This window comes from Aythya ferina, assembly GCF_964211825.1.
Source record: "Aythya ferina genome assembly, chromosome: 2".
NCBI classification, from domain to species: domain Eukaryota; kingdom Metazoa; phylum Chordata; class Aves; order Anseriformes; family Anatidae; genus Aythya; species Aythya ferina.
Genome location: NC_140297.1, coordinates 138,150,012 through 138,166,698, shown reverse-complemented (window position 1 = coordinate 138,166,698; position 16,687 = coordinate 138,150,012). Strand labels below are relative to the sequence as shown.

The 16,687-nt window shown below is 43.7% G+C and overlaps 1 protein-coding gene and 1 long non-coding RNA gene across 3 annotated transcripts in view; one reads left to right on the top strand and one right to left on the bottom strand.

Annotated features, from left to right (window-relative positions):
- Positions 1-11,260: 11,260 nt before the first annotated feature.
- The window catches only part of NIPAL2 (NIPA like domain containing 2), a 47,134-nt gene continuing 41,707 nt past the window's right edge, over positions 11,261-16,687 (top strand). Inside the window, exon 1 of one of the 2 annotated variants that reach the window (XM_084510467.1) lies at positions 11,261-11,655. In XM_084510467.1, coding sequence (XP_084366593.1) covers positions 11,578-11,655 — 78 coding nt within the window. In that variant the 5' untranslated portion in view covers positions 11,261-11,577. The remainder of the gene's footprint in view (positions 11,656-16,687) is intronic. The other variant, XM_084510468.1, reaches the window with a different exon arrangement.
- Positions 13,349-16,164, bottom strand: LOC311432231. The gene is made up of 2 exons (XR_014689907.1): positions 14,936-16,164; positions 13,349-14,559 (listed from the first exon to the last, which is right to left on the bottom strand). It is a non-coding gene; the product is annotated as an uncharacterized lncRNA (long non-coding RNA).

Sequence of the window (16,687 nt, the reverse complement as noted above, 5' to 3'; positions counted from 1 at the left end):
GTCTATCGTTATTCTCCATTGGCATGATAAGTAGGAAACTGTGGGTAAGAGCTTAGGCCTTGCAGGGACACAATATTTAAGCTATCTCTTAGAGAAACTTTTTTCTTTATTTAATTCAAAAACACCTTCCTTTCAATTCCTATGTGTTGTTCCCTTTGTGGTTAGTTTCGCACACAATTCTGCTGGGAAGAAGCTCACAAAGAACCACTTCAAAGATAACGATGCATTTGCAAAGGAAGGAATTTGTCTCTGACAGTTCAGCAGCACCAGCATGTGCTGGAAACTAAGCATGCACCACTAGGCCATGTGCTACACATGGGGAATCCTAAACAAACAAACTGGCTATAATGTGGCCGCACACGGAGATCTAACATGATTTCAAAGTAGCTGCTTTCAGTACCTTGGAGCATTGAATCAAACTGCACGGAGCAAATAGAAGTTGCTGTTCTTCCCCATGTGATAATAATTATTAGGGGAAAGCATTAGCATCTTGTTGTGTTTGTATGGTGGAGTCTTCGTGCTGGGGAACTGTAGGTACAACCAGAATGCAAATTATTAGCAATAGCACACACAAAATACACCCTTTATTGTTGAAAACAGTGGGATTAGTGGAATCTGTATTTATATCTCCAGACAACATAAGATTGAGCTACCAGCACTGAAGTCATTTGTTGCAAGAGCTTGATGCTTGCAACATGCTGCTTAAAAACACTGACATGTCGACACAGGGAATACTTGCAAGCCGTACCTGAGGCAGATGAGTGACCTACAAAAGCTAACATGCCTGAAAAATATATATTCCATCAAAAATTTTCGAATGAAAAGTTTGCTTTTCTTTATTCTTTCTTTTTTGGTAACAAACCTGTCTTTACAGGACAATTTTCAAATGTTCATTTGGAAAACTGAGGTTGAGTCGTGCTTTTTATTTAGTTTTAAAAAAAGCAAAGTATAATTGCAAAAGAACAAATACGCATCTTCCAAGCAGCTCTCTCAGTGATAATGCTGCTAACAGTAGGAAATTCACTTTCAGTGGTAGGTAAGGCAAAAATAGCTGATGGTTATTTTAGACCGCTTTGTCCTGAATGTCTGTGCAGCACCACAAAACCGGCTAAGGTTAGGGTGAAACCCAGCAGCCTGCTGCCCTGATCCCTGCCAGTGCTGTGCAGATCTGCAGTGTGGCAGGCAGACAGAGCAGCAGAAGCTGGAAGGCAGCGTGCCCCAAACCCCCCTTCCTCCCACCACCTGGGATGGACATTTGTATCTGGGCTGGGCTGCAACACTGATGCCTGTCTGTTCACCAGGATTTTCTGTCTCACAAGCCAACCCTGTGATCTTTTTAGCAAAAAATAGAATACTTTTATTTCTTCTTCTATTTAGCAGTCTTTATTTGGATTATTTAGCAGTCTTTACATTTAGATTTCCAGAAGTAGCACACTCAGGAGCTGTGCAAGTCAAGCAAATGTGATCTCAGAAGTCCACCACAGGCTTAATGGCATAACCCCTGCCTAACCATTCCCATGTTTCAGGAGAGAGGGGAAAAGGGAGGATATGCTCATATGAAGGATTCATCCTGAAGGGAAATACATAAATGGAAAAGTCAGGGGGATGAGACAAGACCTTACACAAATTGCAAACGCAGCTTGCATCTGATGTAAAAAGTTAGAGGAAACCTGTTATAGCCTTCAAACTCTAAAATACCATTTCTCACAGAGAATCTAAATCACCCTCAAGGAAATAAGGAAAAAAATCAAAATTCCTCAAAATGTCAGAGCCCTCAAATCCCCGCGGCTTATAGTTTCTATGTATATCTCAGCTATTTATAAAGCCAATCACCACGGTTTCTGCCATACAGCTCAGTTACACACGTCCTGAGCTAGCAAACCAGTGGATACAACACTGACCTAGATAACTGTGGTAATAAGTACAGATATCTGTGCACACTTGAAACTGTGCTTATTAAACAACAGAAATTGCCGCATTTGATTTATAAAGGCATGAGTGGGTTTCTGCAAGAAACTCTGGTAATAGTTGGAAAAGACAGCTCCACCATGGGCTGGAAATGGGCTCTCTCCACCCACACGTGCATGCGGGATTGGATCACCGACCTTTAGGAGAAAGCCACAAAACCTGTTCCGCTTAGGAGAGTATATTATAGGGCAAAGGAAAACCTTGCAGACTTGAGATTTGGGTGGAATCCATTTATTCCACATGTGCAAGGACTGGATGAGGAATTGGAAGATCTGCAATGACCAAACTGAAACTTCTCCATGTGTTACACACATAAGCCACTCTTGATTGAAATCCTGTAAATCTTTTCCTTATATAATGCATTTCCTTGTCTGGTACAGCTTGATTTCAATTTATACTGTCCCTTTTTTCTTTCCATCATGTTCAAAACTATCATAAACAGTCTGTAAACTCTGTATCACAAATGGCTTTCTAATAATAATAAAAAAAAGTTATTTTCAAAAGAAAGATCAATTCCTCATGACTACATTGAAAAAGGGACACTGTCACAGAGACTGAGGTGCAAAAAAAGAAAAAAGATCTGCTCATCTTAAAATTATTATAATATAGTAAAAATGTAATAAATACAAGGAGGAATGCTCTACAGACTCTAAATAAAGGCCTATATTTCTGGCAAGAAAAGAAATGTTTTCCCCCAAAGAAGATAAATCTCATACAGCAGCCCTGATGGAGGTACTTTCTATATAAGTTGTTTTTTAAGAATGTGAATACATATTTTAATAAAACTGTCTAGGTCTACAGAAACCCCAAATCCCAGGCAAAATATATATTTTCTGCACTAATGCAGTTAGTTTCTTCTTCTGTGCAGTACTTAAAATCCATCATTTGCCTGGAGAAAATGTAGCCCCCCCCCCCCAGCCCCAGATACCCCTGCAACATCTGACAGCCCTGTTTGCTTACACCTGGTGTAAACTTCACCAAATTAAACATCTACACTTCTGCATCAAATGCATCAGGGATCTCTACTTGCTTTTTCAGGAAACATCTGTGTCGACACACCTCGGTGAGGATGCTCTCTGAGAAAGAAATCTATCACCACGCTTGTGATTTATTGTTATTTAATGTTGTGCTGTCCAAATAATCTGAGTTTATCCACATCTCTGAGGATGTGTACAGGTTTTGTTTGCTTGGATGGTTTTACAAGGATTAAAGCAGCATTTCCAAAACACTCCAGTGAGTATTTCTATAGTTAATGTAAAAAACATTGGACTTTGATCATTGGCATGTAAAAAATCTATTTTATAATCGGGACATCTTATCTAATTTTACAAGGCAAAATGGTACATTTATGAAATCAGAACTTCTAAGGAAATCAACTTATTGAATCTTAATTTAAAATGCAAAGGCATAAAATGATTTTGTTCTTTGTATTATGAAGAAAGCTTGTTTCCAATTCCCCAAATATTTTAACGAGCAATATTGTGTATATACAAGCTTTGCAATATCAATTGACTCATTTTTAAACATGTTTGAACTCTTCCCGTGCTCCCAGCACACTCACACATGTACATACATATGTGATATTCATGTTAACAATTTATTTCTTGGAGGGAAGAAACCAGTGCTTTCTCTATCCAGTTCTCCTGGAGGTTGCCTCAGGTTAGTCTAGTTTTTTATCTTTAATATTGCAGGGATTTTATGGATTTACCAAAATGCTATAATTTTTATTTTTAAATTGCCTTTTTTTTTTTTTTTTTTTCCCCCAGATATATCCAATCCAGATCAGACCTTATCATACTGTGTTTCAGTTCACTGCCACCATATGTAAGTGTTGTCAAGGCTATAATATATAAAGTATCTGGCTCCAGGGCTGGTTTCACTGTGGTTTTGGAATACAGATTTTATAATATGCAGTTTCCTTCCTCTGAAGTCAATGGGCTATTCAGTGGAATAAGGTTACCAAGGCACAGGTTAAATCTTCAAAGGCACATAGGCACCCAAATCCTGTTTAAGGATATTCTGCTGATTTGAAGAGAGGTGCCTGCCTGATCCCCTCCAAAGGTGGGGGAATTCCCCAGGCCATAGCTAGAGCCTGTTTAAACAGTCGCTGAGGCTCTCACAGGCAATCTCATGACTACATGTCCCCTAGCCTTACTGCGAGGCCACCAACATAAGACATATGCAGAACATGTGCCTCTTCAGGTGAGACTTAACTGATGTGAACAGAGCCATCCTCACATTCCTCTAGCTCATGCTGTGGGTGAGACTGAAAGACCTGATGGATCTTTTGCCCTTGGACTGCTTGAGTATCCATGATGTAAATGCCTGCACACGTGCAGTGAGCTTGCTGCACAGATGGTCTGCATACACATGCCTCTGCTATGGACATCTGATGCTTCTGGGATGCACCAGACTGAGCAGGAGCAAAGCAGCTGAACAGCACGTAGGCAACAGCGGTGATAGTGTCCAGAAGCACCGTGCTTTTTGTGCCTTCCCTACAAACGTGCAACCTCTAAGCTGCCCCAAAGCTTCAGACCTGCTGTGGCGGTGCATGGTGACAACAGCATGTGCCTGCGGCAGGATTTATCTGTTGCAGCACGGTAGCCACGGCTGCAAAGTCTGGAGGGGTGCCAATGCTCTTGGGGTTTTTGTACTGGCCTTCAGCTGAAGCTGCTGCACACCCAGAAAATCAGCCAAACACAGGAAAATCCTCACAACTAAATTTTATCTCCAAGAGAGAAAAAGAGGCTACGTCCTGGGAAGCCCAGCTGTATGGCATTATGACTGCCAAGTCCAGATGAACCTTGCTCAGCTGCCCCCTGGGCTCTGGCTATGTTATCTGGACTTGTGCATTTGGATAGATCAGTGTTCTGACTGCTTGGGACGTGTGTGGTCAATGGCAGAGTGAGGGCAAAATCTAAGGTGGCAGAAAAATAGCTTCAGCTCTGTACGTCTTCATTAAAAAAATGCATAGAAATCTAAATCGTCAAGTCATCAGGACATAGACTGGGCACATTTGTTTTTATTACAGGTCTTGTCATAAGACAGGCAAGAAAAAGACACAGAAGAAGCATGGCTGAAGGTTCCCGAGGGTTTGCCCTTACTCTGAAGAGCTTTGGTGTTGATTTCAGTAGGAGAAAATAAAGCCCTCATATACAAAAATTAGAGTCTAAAACTAGCATAACTTGTTCTGCTCAGGCATTAAACCGGATGATGCAGAGGACAGCTTTGGTTTACTGGCACTTGCCAGAGTTGGAAAGAGTATGTCAGGGGAAAAAAAATCACAGCGCAATTTTCCTGCTACTCCTGTTTTTTTCCCTAAGCTGTCACTCGTCACTCTCTGTTCCCACCTCCTTGGTGGGCTCTTGTGTTCCTACAGGGCCAGCACAGATACTGCTGTGGTATTCAGGGCTGAGGTGGATCTTCACAATGGGTACAAAAACCAATTCTCTGGATCCACAGCAAGTTCCTCCCTTTGCCCTGGATCTGAGGAAAATGCAGGTTTTTGGAGCTGTGCTGGGAAACCCTGGGAAGAGTTGTAGATGGTGGATGGGCCTGAAGATGGGACTAACCTGTCGTAGGCCCCCAGCTGGGGAGAAGGGGTGAGGGAAGGCAGGACCAACACCCTGCTGTGTGGGGCGAGTGGGCACCCCTAAGGAAGGAAGAATCGAGCAGATCCTCAAGCAAAACCTCCCAGACAACTTCTTCCAGCTAATCCCAGCCATTATTTTCCCCACAGCAAAGCTGTACACCCGGTACATCATTTTCACGAGACAGAAGGCAGTTTTATCACTGCTCCTTTCTAAGAGGTCTTAGACACTTGCTTTCAATCATATAGTGTATGCTGACATCTGGTGGCATTCAGTAACCAAATCTTTATTAAACAAATAAGTTTTGGCTTGAAAGAGTGCGCATTCTTATTTTCATTCAGTTGGGTCAGGAAAGCAAGGATTCCTCTCAGATGGTTTCAGGTTGGGGATTAGTCTCATGCACACCTACAGGACTGGCATGGTCCTGGATTTTTTGTGAGAAACTTACGTGGGCACTGGCCACCCGGTGAGGAAGGCAGCACCAACATGGGACCTGCTCGCCTTCAGACACAGTCATTCCAGCACAAAATGGAGCAAATGGCATCATGCCATTTCTGAACATGGAGAACCACTGCACTAAAACCAAGTGATGCAAAACTACCATGGGCATGAGCAGGAACAGACACTGTAAGCTCTTAGGCAGAAACACTTCTCACATATTTTATCTTTATTTCAAATTGGAGAAAAAGAAGCAAACAACATGTATGAAGAGTGAGTGAGATGTACCAAAACCTTGTTTCATGGCAAGTGAGAATAAGTAGCATGGAGTCAGCTGTCATGGTTTAAAAGATATCCACGATGTAGCTGTTCCATTAAAATTTGGATTAAAATCATGTTTAAATTTCATTTCCTCCAGTCCTTATCCTGCTTTTGATTAGTTTTAAGAGCAGTTGATGGTCTTGTGATTTGAAGATTTTGCATTTTAAATTTTGTGTACATGGTCTGGAATTTTATGTGAAATTGTGGGTTTGATCTTTGACCTCTGTTTACTACAGTCCTGATTTGCCACTAATTTGATAGCAAGCCATAAGGGCCTACTGTAAACAAGCTGCTCACTTTACATAGCTATGTTTGGCTCCTAAATGAAGAAGTATGTATGGAATATACTTTGGGTACTGTAGCCTCCTAAAGAAATAATAAAAAACACATCACTGCTTAGCTCTCCAGGTAACGTTTACATTTGGAGAAAATAAGTTGCATGCCTAATAGAGAGAGAAAATGCAGTTCTTATACATCTTAGGTTTGTTTGTTTTAAATTGTTCTTTAAAGTATTTGAGCGCTCAGGCCATGTCTTTTGAAGTCAGTGGGAACTTTGCCATTGATTCTAAAAGGATCAGGATTAAGCCTAAATTGGTAGGGTTTAAAAGGCAAAAATGAAAATGTCTAAAGTCTACAAATCTCCCACTGATCCACCATCCAGAAAGGAAGGACAAAAGCCTTCTCCAAGGTCTGTAATGTACATCTTGATTCCAGGACTCCTGTTTTTCGTACATTTGTAGACTTCAGGATGGAAAGTAACTTCCAGTAATTGACAACATCTGGAGTGGGACATACTCACACCACGGACTTGTAAAGGTGCTGGGGATGAAAGATGCTTGTAAAAACCAGTGGACTGTCTGCCCACATCTTACAGAAGATGTCCTATGCTAATACTGCACCATGTACCTGCACTGGGCAGATACCCCAGCTCATAGGCTCAGGTCTCCAGGTACCACCTTACACACACTAACTGACACAGCAAAAGCCTTCTGGTGGACAATTGACTCAGAAACATTTCTGATTATCCTGAACAAGTTTTATACATTTTCTGCTGATAGCCATGTCCTCTGAGCAGCAGGTCAAAGCCAAGGGCTAGACTTTCTCCTTTTTTACCCAGCTGAGACCACCCATCCCAGAAGTGAACTTCCCATCATCAGGGCTCTGTCTTCACAGTGGAGAGCGGATGGGTGTAGGAACACCTATGTACCCTGGAGGAAGGGCTGCTTTCCTATTTGACAGAAGAAGAAACCATAAGCTCTATCATTTTCTGGCTTAAGGTGTCTTTGTAGCTATGACCAAAACCCAACAGTGAAGGATGTGTTCTCTTCTTAGCTAAGAATGTAGTTCATCTACAGTGATGAAGTGTAAGCTTTCTTGCAAAAACTCTTCAGACACCCAAGTGCACTGCATGCCTGAAATGACCCAGGTGTCAGGTCAAGTTATCCATGGGTGACTGAAAGAGCCTAAGGCAACCAGAGGTAGGAAACTGAAGCATGATGGCCCTGTTGGTTCATGCGGTCTCAGTATCAGACAAGCCAAAATTCTGGGAGATGCAGGAATCAAGACCTTCCCAGATCGCCTGGACCTGAGGTCAACAAAGTAACCACTGCAGTCTGACTAGCCTTGTGACCCAACAGGGTAACACCATCTTCTGTTAACAGAGACCCATGGTTGGCCAAGGAATATCAGATAGAAATACAGCATCCAAGGAAGCAAAGTCGTGCAACTAAAACCCACAATAGTCTCTTGCACTTAGAAGTGCTCATTGCTCGGAAGTAACCCAAGTGGTTGGTGAGAGTCAACAGAGAAATTGAATGTCATTTCCCAGGCTGTGCAACCCTTTCTCTCCTACCCCAAAATGACTGGCAACAGAATGGGAGCTGTCAAAGACTGCCGTCCTGCACACGGCTCGGTTTAAAAATCCTTGAGATTTTGTAGCAATGCTACCAACTCAGGCAGCATCTATTCCTTCTTCACAGGTCTGCTGTGGAGAGAGCTGGTGAAAGTTGTGGTTCAGTCCTGGCTTGATTTGATGCGGATTAGCCACCATCCAGACACAAACCTGTACTGCTCTTTGCCTTTGCCTGGGGTAAAGACAGAGACAGCAATAGCAAGACAGGTCACCTTTCTAAAGATATTTTCCCTGAGGTATTTCTTGAGTTACCCCAAATTCCCCACAAAATCAGGACAAAACCTGAAGATACACATGCAGGAGATCACACATTGTGCATTATCCCTGGTGCTATGACCCTGTCTCACTCCAAGGCCAGATCACTGCTGTGCTGTCTTGTTAACATATTGTGGAGCCCACTGAAAACAACTCATTTTTTGTGTGTGGCATCGCAGTGGCTCTAGTTTATTCTAGCTGCTCACCAGGCAGAGGAGACACCTGCATGGAAGGACTCTCAAAGAGAATTCAACTCTGAGCAGAAGCTTGGAGCACAGCTGAGCTCTACTGAAGGCTGGAAATGATGCTCTCAGTCACAACATCCCACAGATCCTGCCTTCTGCTTCCACCCCATGGAACATTTCCTCAGACTACCTTGAGCATCGGTCCCAAGGGATTTAGAACCTTTATGCCCATCACTTCAGTATCACTTGCAGCCTGAAATCTGCAATGCACAAGTACAGGGACCTATGCACATACTGAGTTGGTTTTACTAATGGACGGTTGTAACTGAGCAGAAATAGCTTCTGAAATGCTGTTTACTTTCCTATTAGGGCTGGCTTAAAACCTAAAGAAAGGTTGAATTCATCTGAGTAACTTTGAGCTCTTATATATGCAAGACAACCTGAGATTTTAATAAATAAAGCATGCCATAAGGGCCCCTGGAGTGTTTAGACAGAGTGGGCATGTCTGGACCCAGTGCAGAACAGCGATCCATCACTGCTAGATCAATTTCAAAAGCAATTCAACAAGGGCTCCACGTAGACAGCATTACAGAAAACCTGTTCCAATAGCTTTCTTATGCAAGAGAAAACCACAGTCACATTTGTATTTTAGGCAGCGACCCAACGAGAATGAAGCAAAACAACGAGAACTATCCCCAAGAGATATTTTGGGCTGCTCCCTTCCTCCCACTCCCCTCGGATTCCTTTTCGATCTCTTACCAGTTTGTGCATTTTTTGGCAGTGGAGGACCATACTGCATAGGTCACTGCCAGCCTGATGGGGACCACTGTGGCTCGTGGCCATCAGAGAAGGTTTCAGACCCTGGCCTGGGGAAGTGCCAGCCTCTTTTCTCCCCATTTCGAGCTGGAGCAGATGTGACTGTAGGTGATGGAGGAATGGGAGAGCTTTCCTCAGACCAGCAACCTTTGACAACCAGTTGCTGCTTTTCCTCCTCTCCCCAGGATCTGCTATCCAACAAGTGCAAATTGAGGATGACAAATAAGAACATTAGCCTGGTGTTTCTGCTAAAATGATCCGCCTTGAAGTAGCTGATGTTGACACTTAAATTGTCAGCAGACTTCCAGTTTAGCGCTCCAGTTAGAAGAATGGGTCCATTCACACTTCCCTCTGAGCTATTGTTTCAACTCTCTCTAGACTGGGCAAATATCACTGCGGCAGTTTACACTCCAGTTCCACTTTAAAGATTTTTTTTTTTTTTGATTTTTTTTTGCAACCATAACCCAAATTGCCTAGAAACTTTTTTTTTTTTTTAATGTAAGCTTAGACTCCAGAGAATAATTACGTAACACTGTAAAAATAGTCTGCAGCAATTTACATAGCCATGAAATATTGGAGCTTTTTTTTTTTTTTTTTTTTTTTTTTCCCTTCAGTGTACCTATGTATATGCGGCTTCAGCTAGCTCCAGTATTTACAGAGGACTCACTGGAGTTGTGATCAGAGAAACTGGTACTTCAAGTTGGACCGCACACACGAACAACACATTTCTTGTTATAAGGCAAAGTTTCCTATTTTGCGGTGTTATACCATCATCTGACTGAAGATGACTGTCCTTGCCACCTCAGCCTCTCCCATATCCCAGCTCACCTCTGGCTGAATCCAAATAACATCCCTGTAGCTAACACAGGTACTGTTTATATAGCAAAGCAGGAGAGCATTGATTTAACTTCAGTTTCTTTCCTGTAATTACATGTTCCTTCCATTTTCAAATACATTAATCATACTGAGAGTCTGTATCCTCATTTGTCTCTCTGCAGTCAACTTTGCTGCTGCTTATGTCCATTAGGTATAATACCTCCTTGTCTGCTGGAAGCTCACTCCCCAGCCTCCTCTGCTGCTTGTTGTCTTGTTCTCTTCTCTCCTCATGCATCTCACTGATGGTAGGACCACCAGGCACACTGGAACCAAGAATCAATCCAATTTCTTCTACGTAACAGCAGGACAAAACTCTCTGCTGTAGCAGGTGGTACAAGAACTGCCCCCCAAGCCTCATCTCTTACAGAAATTTTCAGGGCTTTGGACATTTTCAAGCCCAGCTGACCAACATCCCAATGCTTCAGATAGAAGGTAGAGGATCACATGAGCTCTCTAGATAAACAAGCAGTTATCCTGTCCAGAGCCTGAAGATGCGCTTAATTTTTGCTTTCTGTGTTTCTTTAGAAGCCCATTTCTGTCCCCCAGTGTAACTCAGCCAAGCTCCTATCTGACTAGCTCCTAATCTCCCATTTAAGGAGCTTTTCTGGTTGTTTTCCTCAGGAGAGCTTAAGTGATTTAATCAAAACTAACTGAATGAATGGATAAAGCCACAGATTGGAAACAAACCCATTGCCTGAAATCTCTGCAAAGAAGCTATTCAGGAAATGTCTACAAGCAAAGAATGCATGACAGAAATAAGAATTTATGCAAGTGACTATATGAATATGGAAACAACAACTTCCAGCTCTGGTAAGCTATCTGTGAGGAGTGAACAATTTGGTCATGAAATTTAGGCATTGATTTGAAGGAGTTAAATTCCCAGGCTGCCTTTTAAGAGCAGGGTGGGGCATTGGGGAAGTCAGAGAGGGAGGAAAAGAAAAAAGAAAAACAAAGAAAAAAGGCACCTGAATGCCCTGGGAAGGAGCAGCAAAACCTGCTGACCAATTCCCCTTCCTCTCCTATGCACCCTGATGTAAATCTTCCCCAGCTGAGGGTCTCCTGTTGCCCTTGGTCACGCTGCGTGCCCCTGGGTGCAGGGTGACCCACAGGCACAGCCTTACCCACACCAGGAAGCAAGTGCCACGTCCTCATCCTGCTCGCCTCTGCTGCTGGCCACCTGTCCCCGCTGGCGTGACAGGGGGCTGAGGGCAGGGACATGGGCATCCTCCCCGTTTCGGAGCAGAATGTGTTCTTTGAGGGGCCCCTCTCCGGCCCCTGGTACAGCAAGCACAAGGTAAGTGCCCTGCAGCACCAGGAGGAACAAGTGGGCTCAGGGAGAGCAGGGAAATCATTTCAGCTTCTCCCCACAGTCCTCTGAAGAGCCCCTCCCAGCACCCCTTTGCTGCTGGCACCTGCTCCTTCTTCATCCCAGGCCTCCTTAGCTTCCCCCTGCAAACAGCCATGTCCGAGCACTAACAGGGCTGGGAGCTGTGCTGCTCTGTGCTACAGCATTGCTGGTGTCTGCCAGCAGTGTTTCTGTAGTTGTCAGTGCTGACAATGTATTTGGTATTTGGGTGATGGCAAAGCAGAGACTGAAGCGGCCTCCGAGAACTAGCAAGTTGAAGCATCTGCTAACAATAAAAATGAATTGGAGGCTGATTAAACCCTTTACCTCTTCCCTGCTTTTTTGCTTCACAAAGTAGGAGGCATGGCAGGATACTCAACATTCTTGTTCTCTGCAGCACAAGAAGCAAACCACTTTTTTATGATGCAAAGTATTGGCATAAATTGTGCATAAAATGGCTTGCGAGTAACTGCTCTCCTTTCTCTGCGAGCAGCCCAGTAGCAGGTCATAACTCAGGGAGGGTCCCCAAAACCTTCCCCTCTGGACTCTGCATGTGCTACTGGCAGGATATCCAGGTGGCAGGACGCATTTCTCAGCCTCAGAGGAAAGGAAAACTCTGAATTTACTCTGAACTCTGAATAAACTCCTAAGCCCCTGGAGCTGCAGCACTCCTGCCTGATGGCTGATGGAGATGCTTATGGGAACCAGAGCACTTATGGAGGCAAGAATTAGAGCCAGGGGGTTAGTGAAGGTTTGAGAATTAGGGCCCTGGGTCTGGGAGTGCTTGCAGAGCTGATGGGGAGCCTGGTGACATGGGTCCCTTGTCATTGAAACACCTGCCTGCACATCATGATGGGGTTATAGCTTTGCTTGCAAAACTTCCTAGCCCTGCTCTGCATTTTGGGATGATTGAGTGAGGATTGCTATTTTTAAAGCATGGTAGTTTTCTGATTCTGGTTTTCTGTGCTTCCATTTACTTGCAGAGTTAAGGTTTTGGACTAGGCAAAGGGTAACTACAGGCCATATATTGCTACCAACCTTTATCTTCCCAAGTGTTAGCTTCTTCTCTGCACTCTCATTTTCACATTTTATGTATTTAGATACATCAGAAACCATTTCTTTCCTCCACTCCTAGCAAATGGACTGTCCTGGCTGTGTCTGTGGTTTGAGCCCAGTTTCAGGTTTGCAGGTAGAGGCTCTCTCTGTCCTTTCCCCTGTTCCTGTGGCTGTTTTGTCCACTTGGTTTGGTTTTGAAGGGGAGTTGTTTGTTTTCTGTGCCATGTGGACATCAGGAACATCCATGCAGGCCTAGCAGTTCTAACGCATTAGGGAAGTCCATGGTACTACAGTCAGCCCTAAATGATGGCTGTAAACATGCAGCTCCCTGGAAGAAGCTAAAGAGCCTGTGTTCATGTAACTGTGCAGTTTAATGTCTGCTTGTGCTGGCATTACTTTTTATTTATCATCAGGGTTATTCTCCTGTCATATCCCTGATCAAGCCTATTGATCCTAGCTGTTGGCACAAGGTTAGTAGGGGGAATGTGTGGTCATGAGGCAAAGGTTGGAGGTGGGATTTCTCCTTAGCATCAGTATGGGCAATGATTGTCTGATGCTATTCAAGGCTCAGCTCTGACAGCCTTCCCTGCCTCAGCCCAGTATCGTGTGCTGTGAAGCATAGACGTGTTTAATGATGTAGTAAAACCTGATGAAATATGTACTTAGTTACCTGAAGTATTTCCTGACAAACTAATATTACTGTAATATCTCGAGTCTGCTGGAGTAATGAACATAAGAAGCCACCACATGTGAATTTGTTCTGCTTAACATAAAGTGTGTGTAATTGCTTCAGTTTAATCCTTTTTTTATTTCCCTCGGCACTTCTCAAATATTGTTTATTTATTTCCAATACTATTGTTTATGGACAAAAACATTTTGCAAGATTAGTTGAGATTATTAACTACAATATTAATATTGGTTTGAATTTCTGTCAGAGGAGGAGGAAAGAGCTGGGTAGAAACAGTCAATGAAAACTCAGAAGAAATTCTTCCTCCATAACTCAGTATTTCACATGGCTGTTGTGTGTTGTCACTGTGTGTGGTGGTTTAATTACGGAAGCTGAGCCTGAGAGGGAAATTAATTTCATTTCTGTGTCTTTTTCCTCCTTTGCCTGTCTCTTAATAAGCTTGGAGTAATTACTGGCTGCCCAGACACTCACCTCGAGATGTTGTTTTATTTCATGATTTGTGCTAATAAATCACTTTGGCTCTATCCTTGAGGCTTAAAATGTTGACAGCTCCTTCAGACAGATTGGTGGCCTCCTGTCCCATGACTATATATCACCGTCTGTCGCAGGCTGTCTGTGCAGGTGGCCAGTATGTGCAGCAAGGAAACCCAATCCTCGTGTGCTTGAATCAGCTGGCAGTGGTGCCTACCATCAGGTGCGACAAGAAATCCCAAGGATTAAATGCATCGCTGTGAGGCCTTTCCATGCTGCCTTCTGTCACATACATGAAAGCTAGATTTCATGTAAAGTGCCACAATTAAGGCTTTAGCTCATTCTGTTCAAGGAGGAAATCTTCAGTGTTCAACTCACCCCATGCTCCTGTGGGCTTGATGCAGCCACTCAGTGGCCTCAGCAAGGTGAAAGCATGGTTTGATCCCAGAGGGAGCTGCCACCCTGGACTTGAAGATTATTTCCTCATTTCCCTTGGCTGAGGAAGCACCCCAGAACCAGTGAGAGCCTCTTCAGCTGGCACTTCCACTAGAGAAAACTGTTGTTAGAGCACGTCCTACAAGCATTCACCAGGATGCTTAAAGCACTTGAACAATGAAATTTCCAGCCGTGGTTTTCCCCTGCAAGAAGCAAACACCACACATTATCAGGCTATTCAAGTTGAAGGCAAATGATGCAAACTCTCCTCTTTTTATTTTCCATTTCAAGTGTTTTGTAGTTGATTTTTTTAATGCCTTTTTCCCAGTCTCTGTAGGATTCCTCATGCTGCAGCCTGGTCCCTGATGGACTGCAGATGTTAACTGTTTCAGGTTAACCGGTGAGCCAGTCCCTGAGCATGAGGGGAGTAGAAACAAACATGCCCTCACCCTGCTTCCTACTGCTGTACTCATCTCTGAAGGCCATGGAGGAAAGATTTCCCCCCACCCCATATTCTAAAACTGTTTGTTGAAAACAAAAGTATCAAAACACTGACTGCATCATCATATGATTCTTTACCTGTCAGGTTTCAGACTTCAGACAGTCCCAGTTTCCTTTAACTTTGTTCGGTCTTTCAAATACACCTCTTTTTTGAATCAATCATAGGGAATCCAAAAGTCAAAACTTATAATTAAAAAACATTGCAACCAGTTGCTGGCAGTGTTCCTGCCACCTGAATAACCCTGAATTCTGCCCTGCCAAAAATCAGCTGTCCCTGCAGAGGTAAAGATCCCAACATGTCTGGTGTGAAATGAGCATGCAGCTTATGAAAGCTGTAGTCTTCAGGTTAAAGCAGGGTGAGATGCAGCATGGGAACTTATTAATTAGTCAAAGATAAGGGGAATAATGACTAGAGAGCTTTACCCTTTGCTTGTCTCCCTTGCACTTGCACCATAGGCACGTTGGTGTGATGGGAAAATAGCCAAAAGACTGGATGTAGCATTCAGTTTTCAGTCAGCATGAGGAGCGACCTGCTTATCTGGCTTCCAGCAGGCACTACTACGGGTTCCAGAAGTGCCTAGTTTGTACTGCTGTGTTTCTGGCAGGCCTCTTCCACCCTGCCAAGGCTGGAAGGAGCCAGGGCCCTGCAGGCAGTTTCCCCCCAAAGCCCAGCATGGCAGTGCTGAGCAGCAGCTTCAACTCCACGTTTTGGGTTTAGGGCAGACAGACCCAAAGTGAATGGCACTGGTGGGAGAACTCATCCCTCACCTTTTCTGGACGCTTTCATCTCTTCAGCATTGCTGGTACAGCTGCTCGAATGGATGCTTCCTAGCCTGACAGCCAACAGGAGATGGTGAGCAAAGCCATGCCTGTTTCCTGGTTCTCACTGGGTTATTTTTCCCAAATCTCAGGCTCTTTTCAATGCTTCCCCTCACATCCCTGTTATGGTGAAATGAGTCTTTGTTTTCTTCTGAGGACGTTGAAGAATATGTGCATTTGTGGTGTTTTTTAATGATTGAGGAGACAGAGTTAAATAGAGGCTTCTTAGTTATGCTAATTTGTTTTAGGACATTTGAGAATGGTAATTTGGAATTTTCTAGGCAATAATAACATTAAAAGGCTCATCATTTGTCAGAAAGACAAGTGCAAAGAAACTCGAATCACAAAATTTACATATTCTGCCTAGTGCAGAAATTAGTTTTGCTTTAGACTGCTTCAAAATGGTATTTTACAGAAAGATTTGGGGTATAGTTCAGGCTCTGTTGGATACCCAACTTAGCCCCCAGTTGCAGAGCCTTAAAACAGGCACTGCTCGTTAGCACAGTGATTCAGGGCAGCAGAATCAGATTTACTCTGGAGCCAGCAGAGCAGCGTGAGTGCTCGTCTTCCCCTTGTTAGCACTGAGTAGGAAACACCAGCTATGGGATGAGTCTCAATCCCTATCCTGCTTTGGAGGTGTCTGGCTCAGTGCAGTGCTTTGCTCTGCCCACCCCACCACCAACCTGTAGACTTTTCTGCAAATAATGGACTCAAAGTTAAATTGTCCACAGCTCCTGTGTTGATTTTGATGTCTCACAGCCTTGCCTCAGAGTTGCAAGGTGAGGGAGGGTGAAGGTCTGGCTGCTCAGGCAAACACCAGCCTGCAAGTCAGATTTTGTGAAGGTGCTGTGTGGATCTAAGACATCGCTGCTGCCTGATGGGGTGGTGCTGCTCCCATCTTGAATCTGCTTCTGCTGTTTCACTTGCCTTAGTGCTCATTTGAATCCTTGGTGAGTCAGTTTTTCTGTCTAAATGGACAGGAAAATACTAATTGATTTATTTATTTTTAAA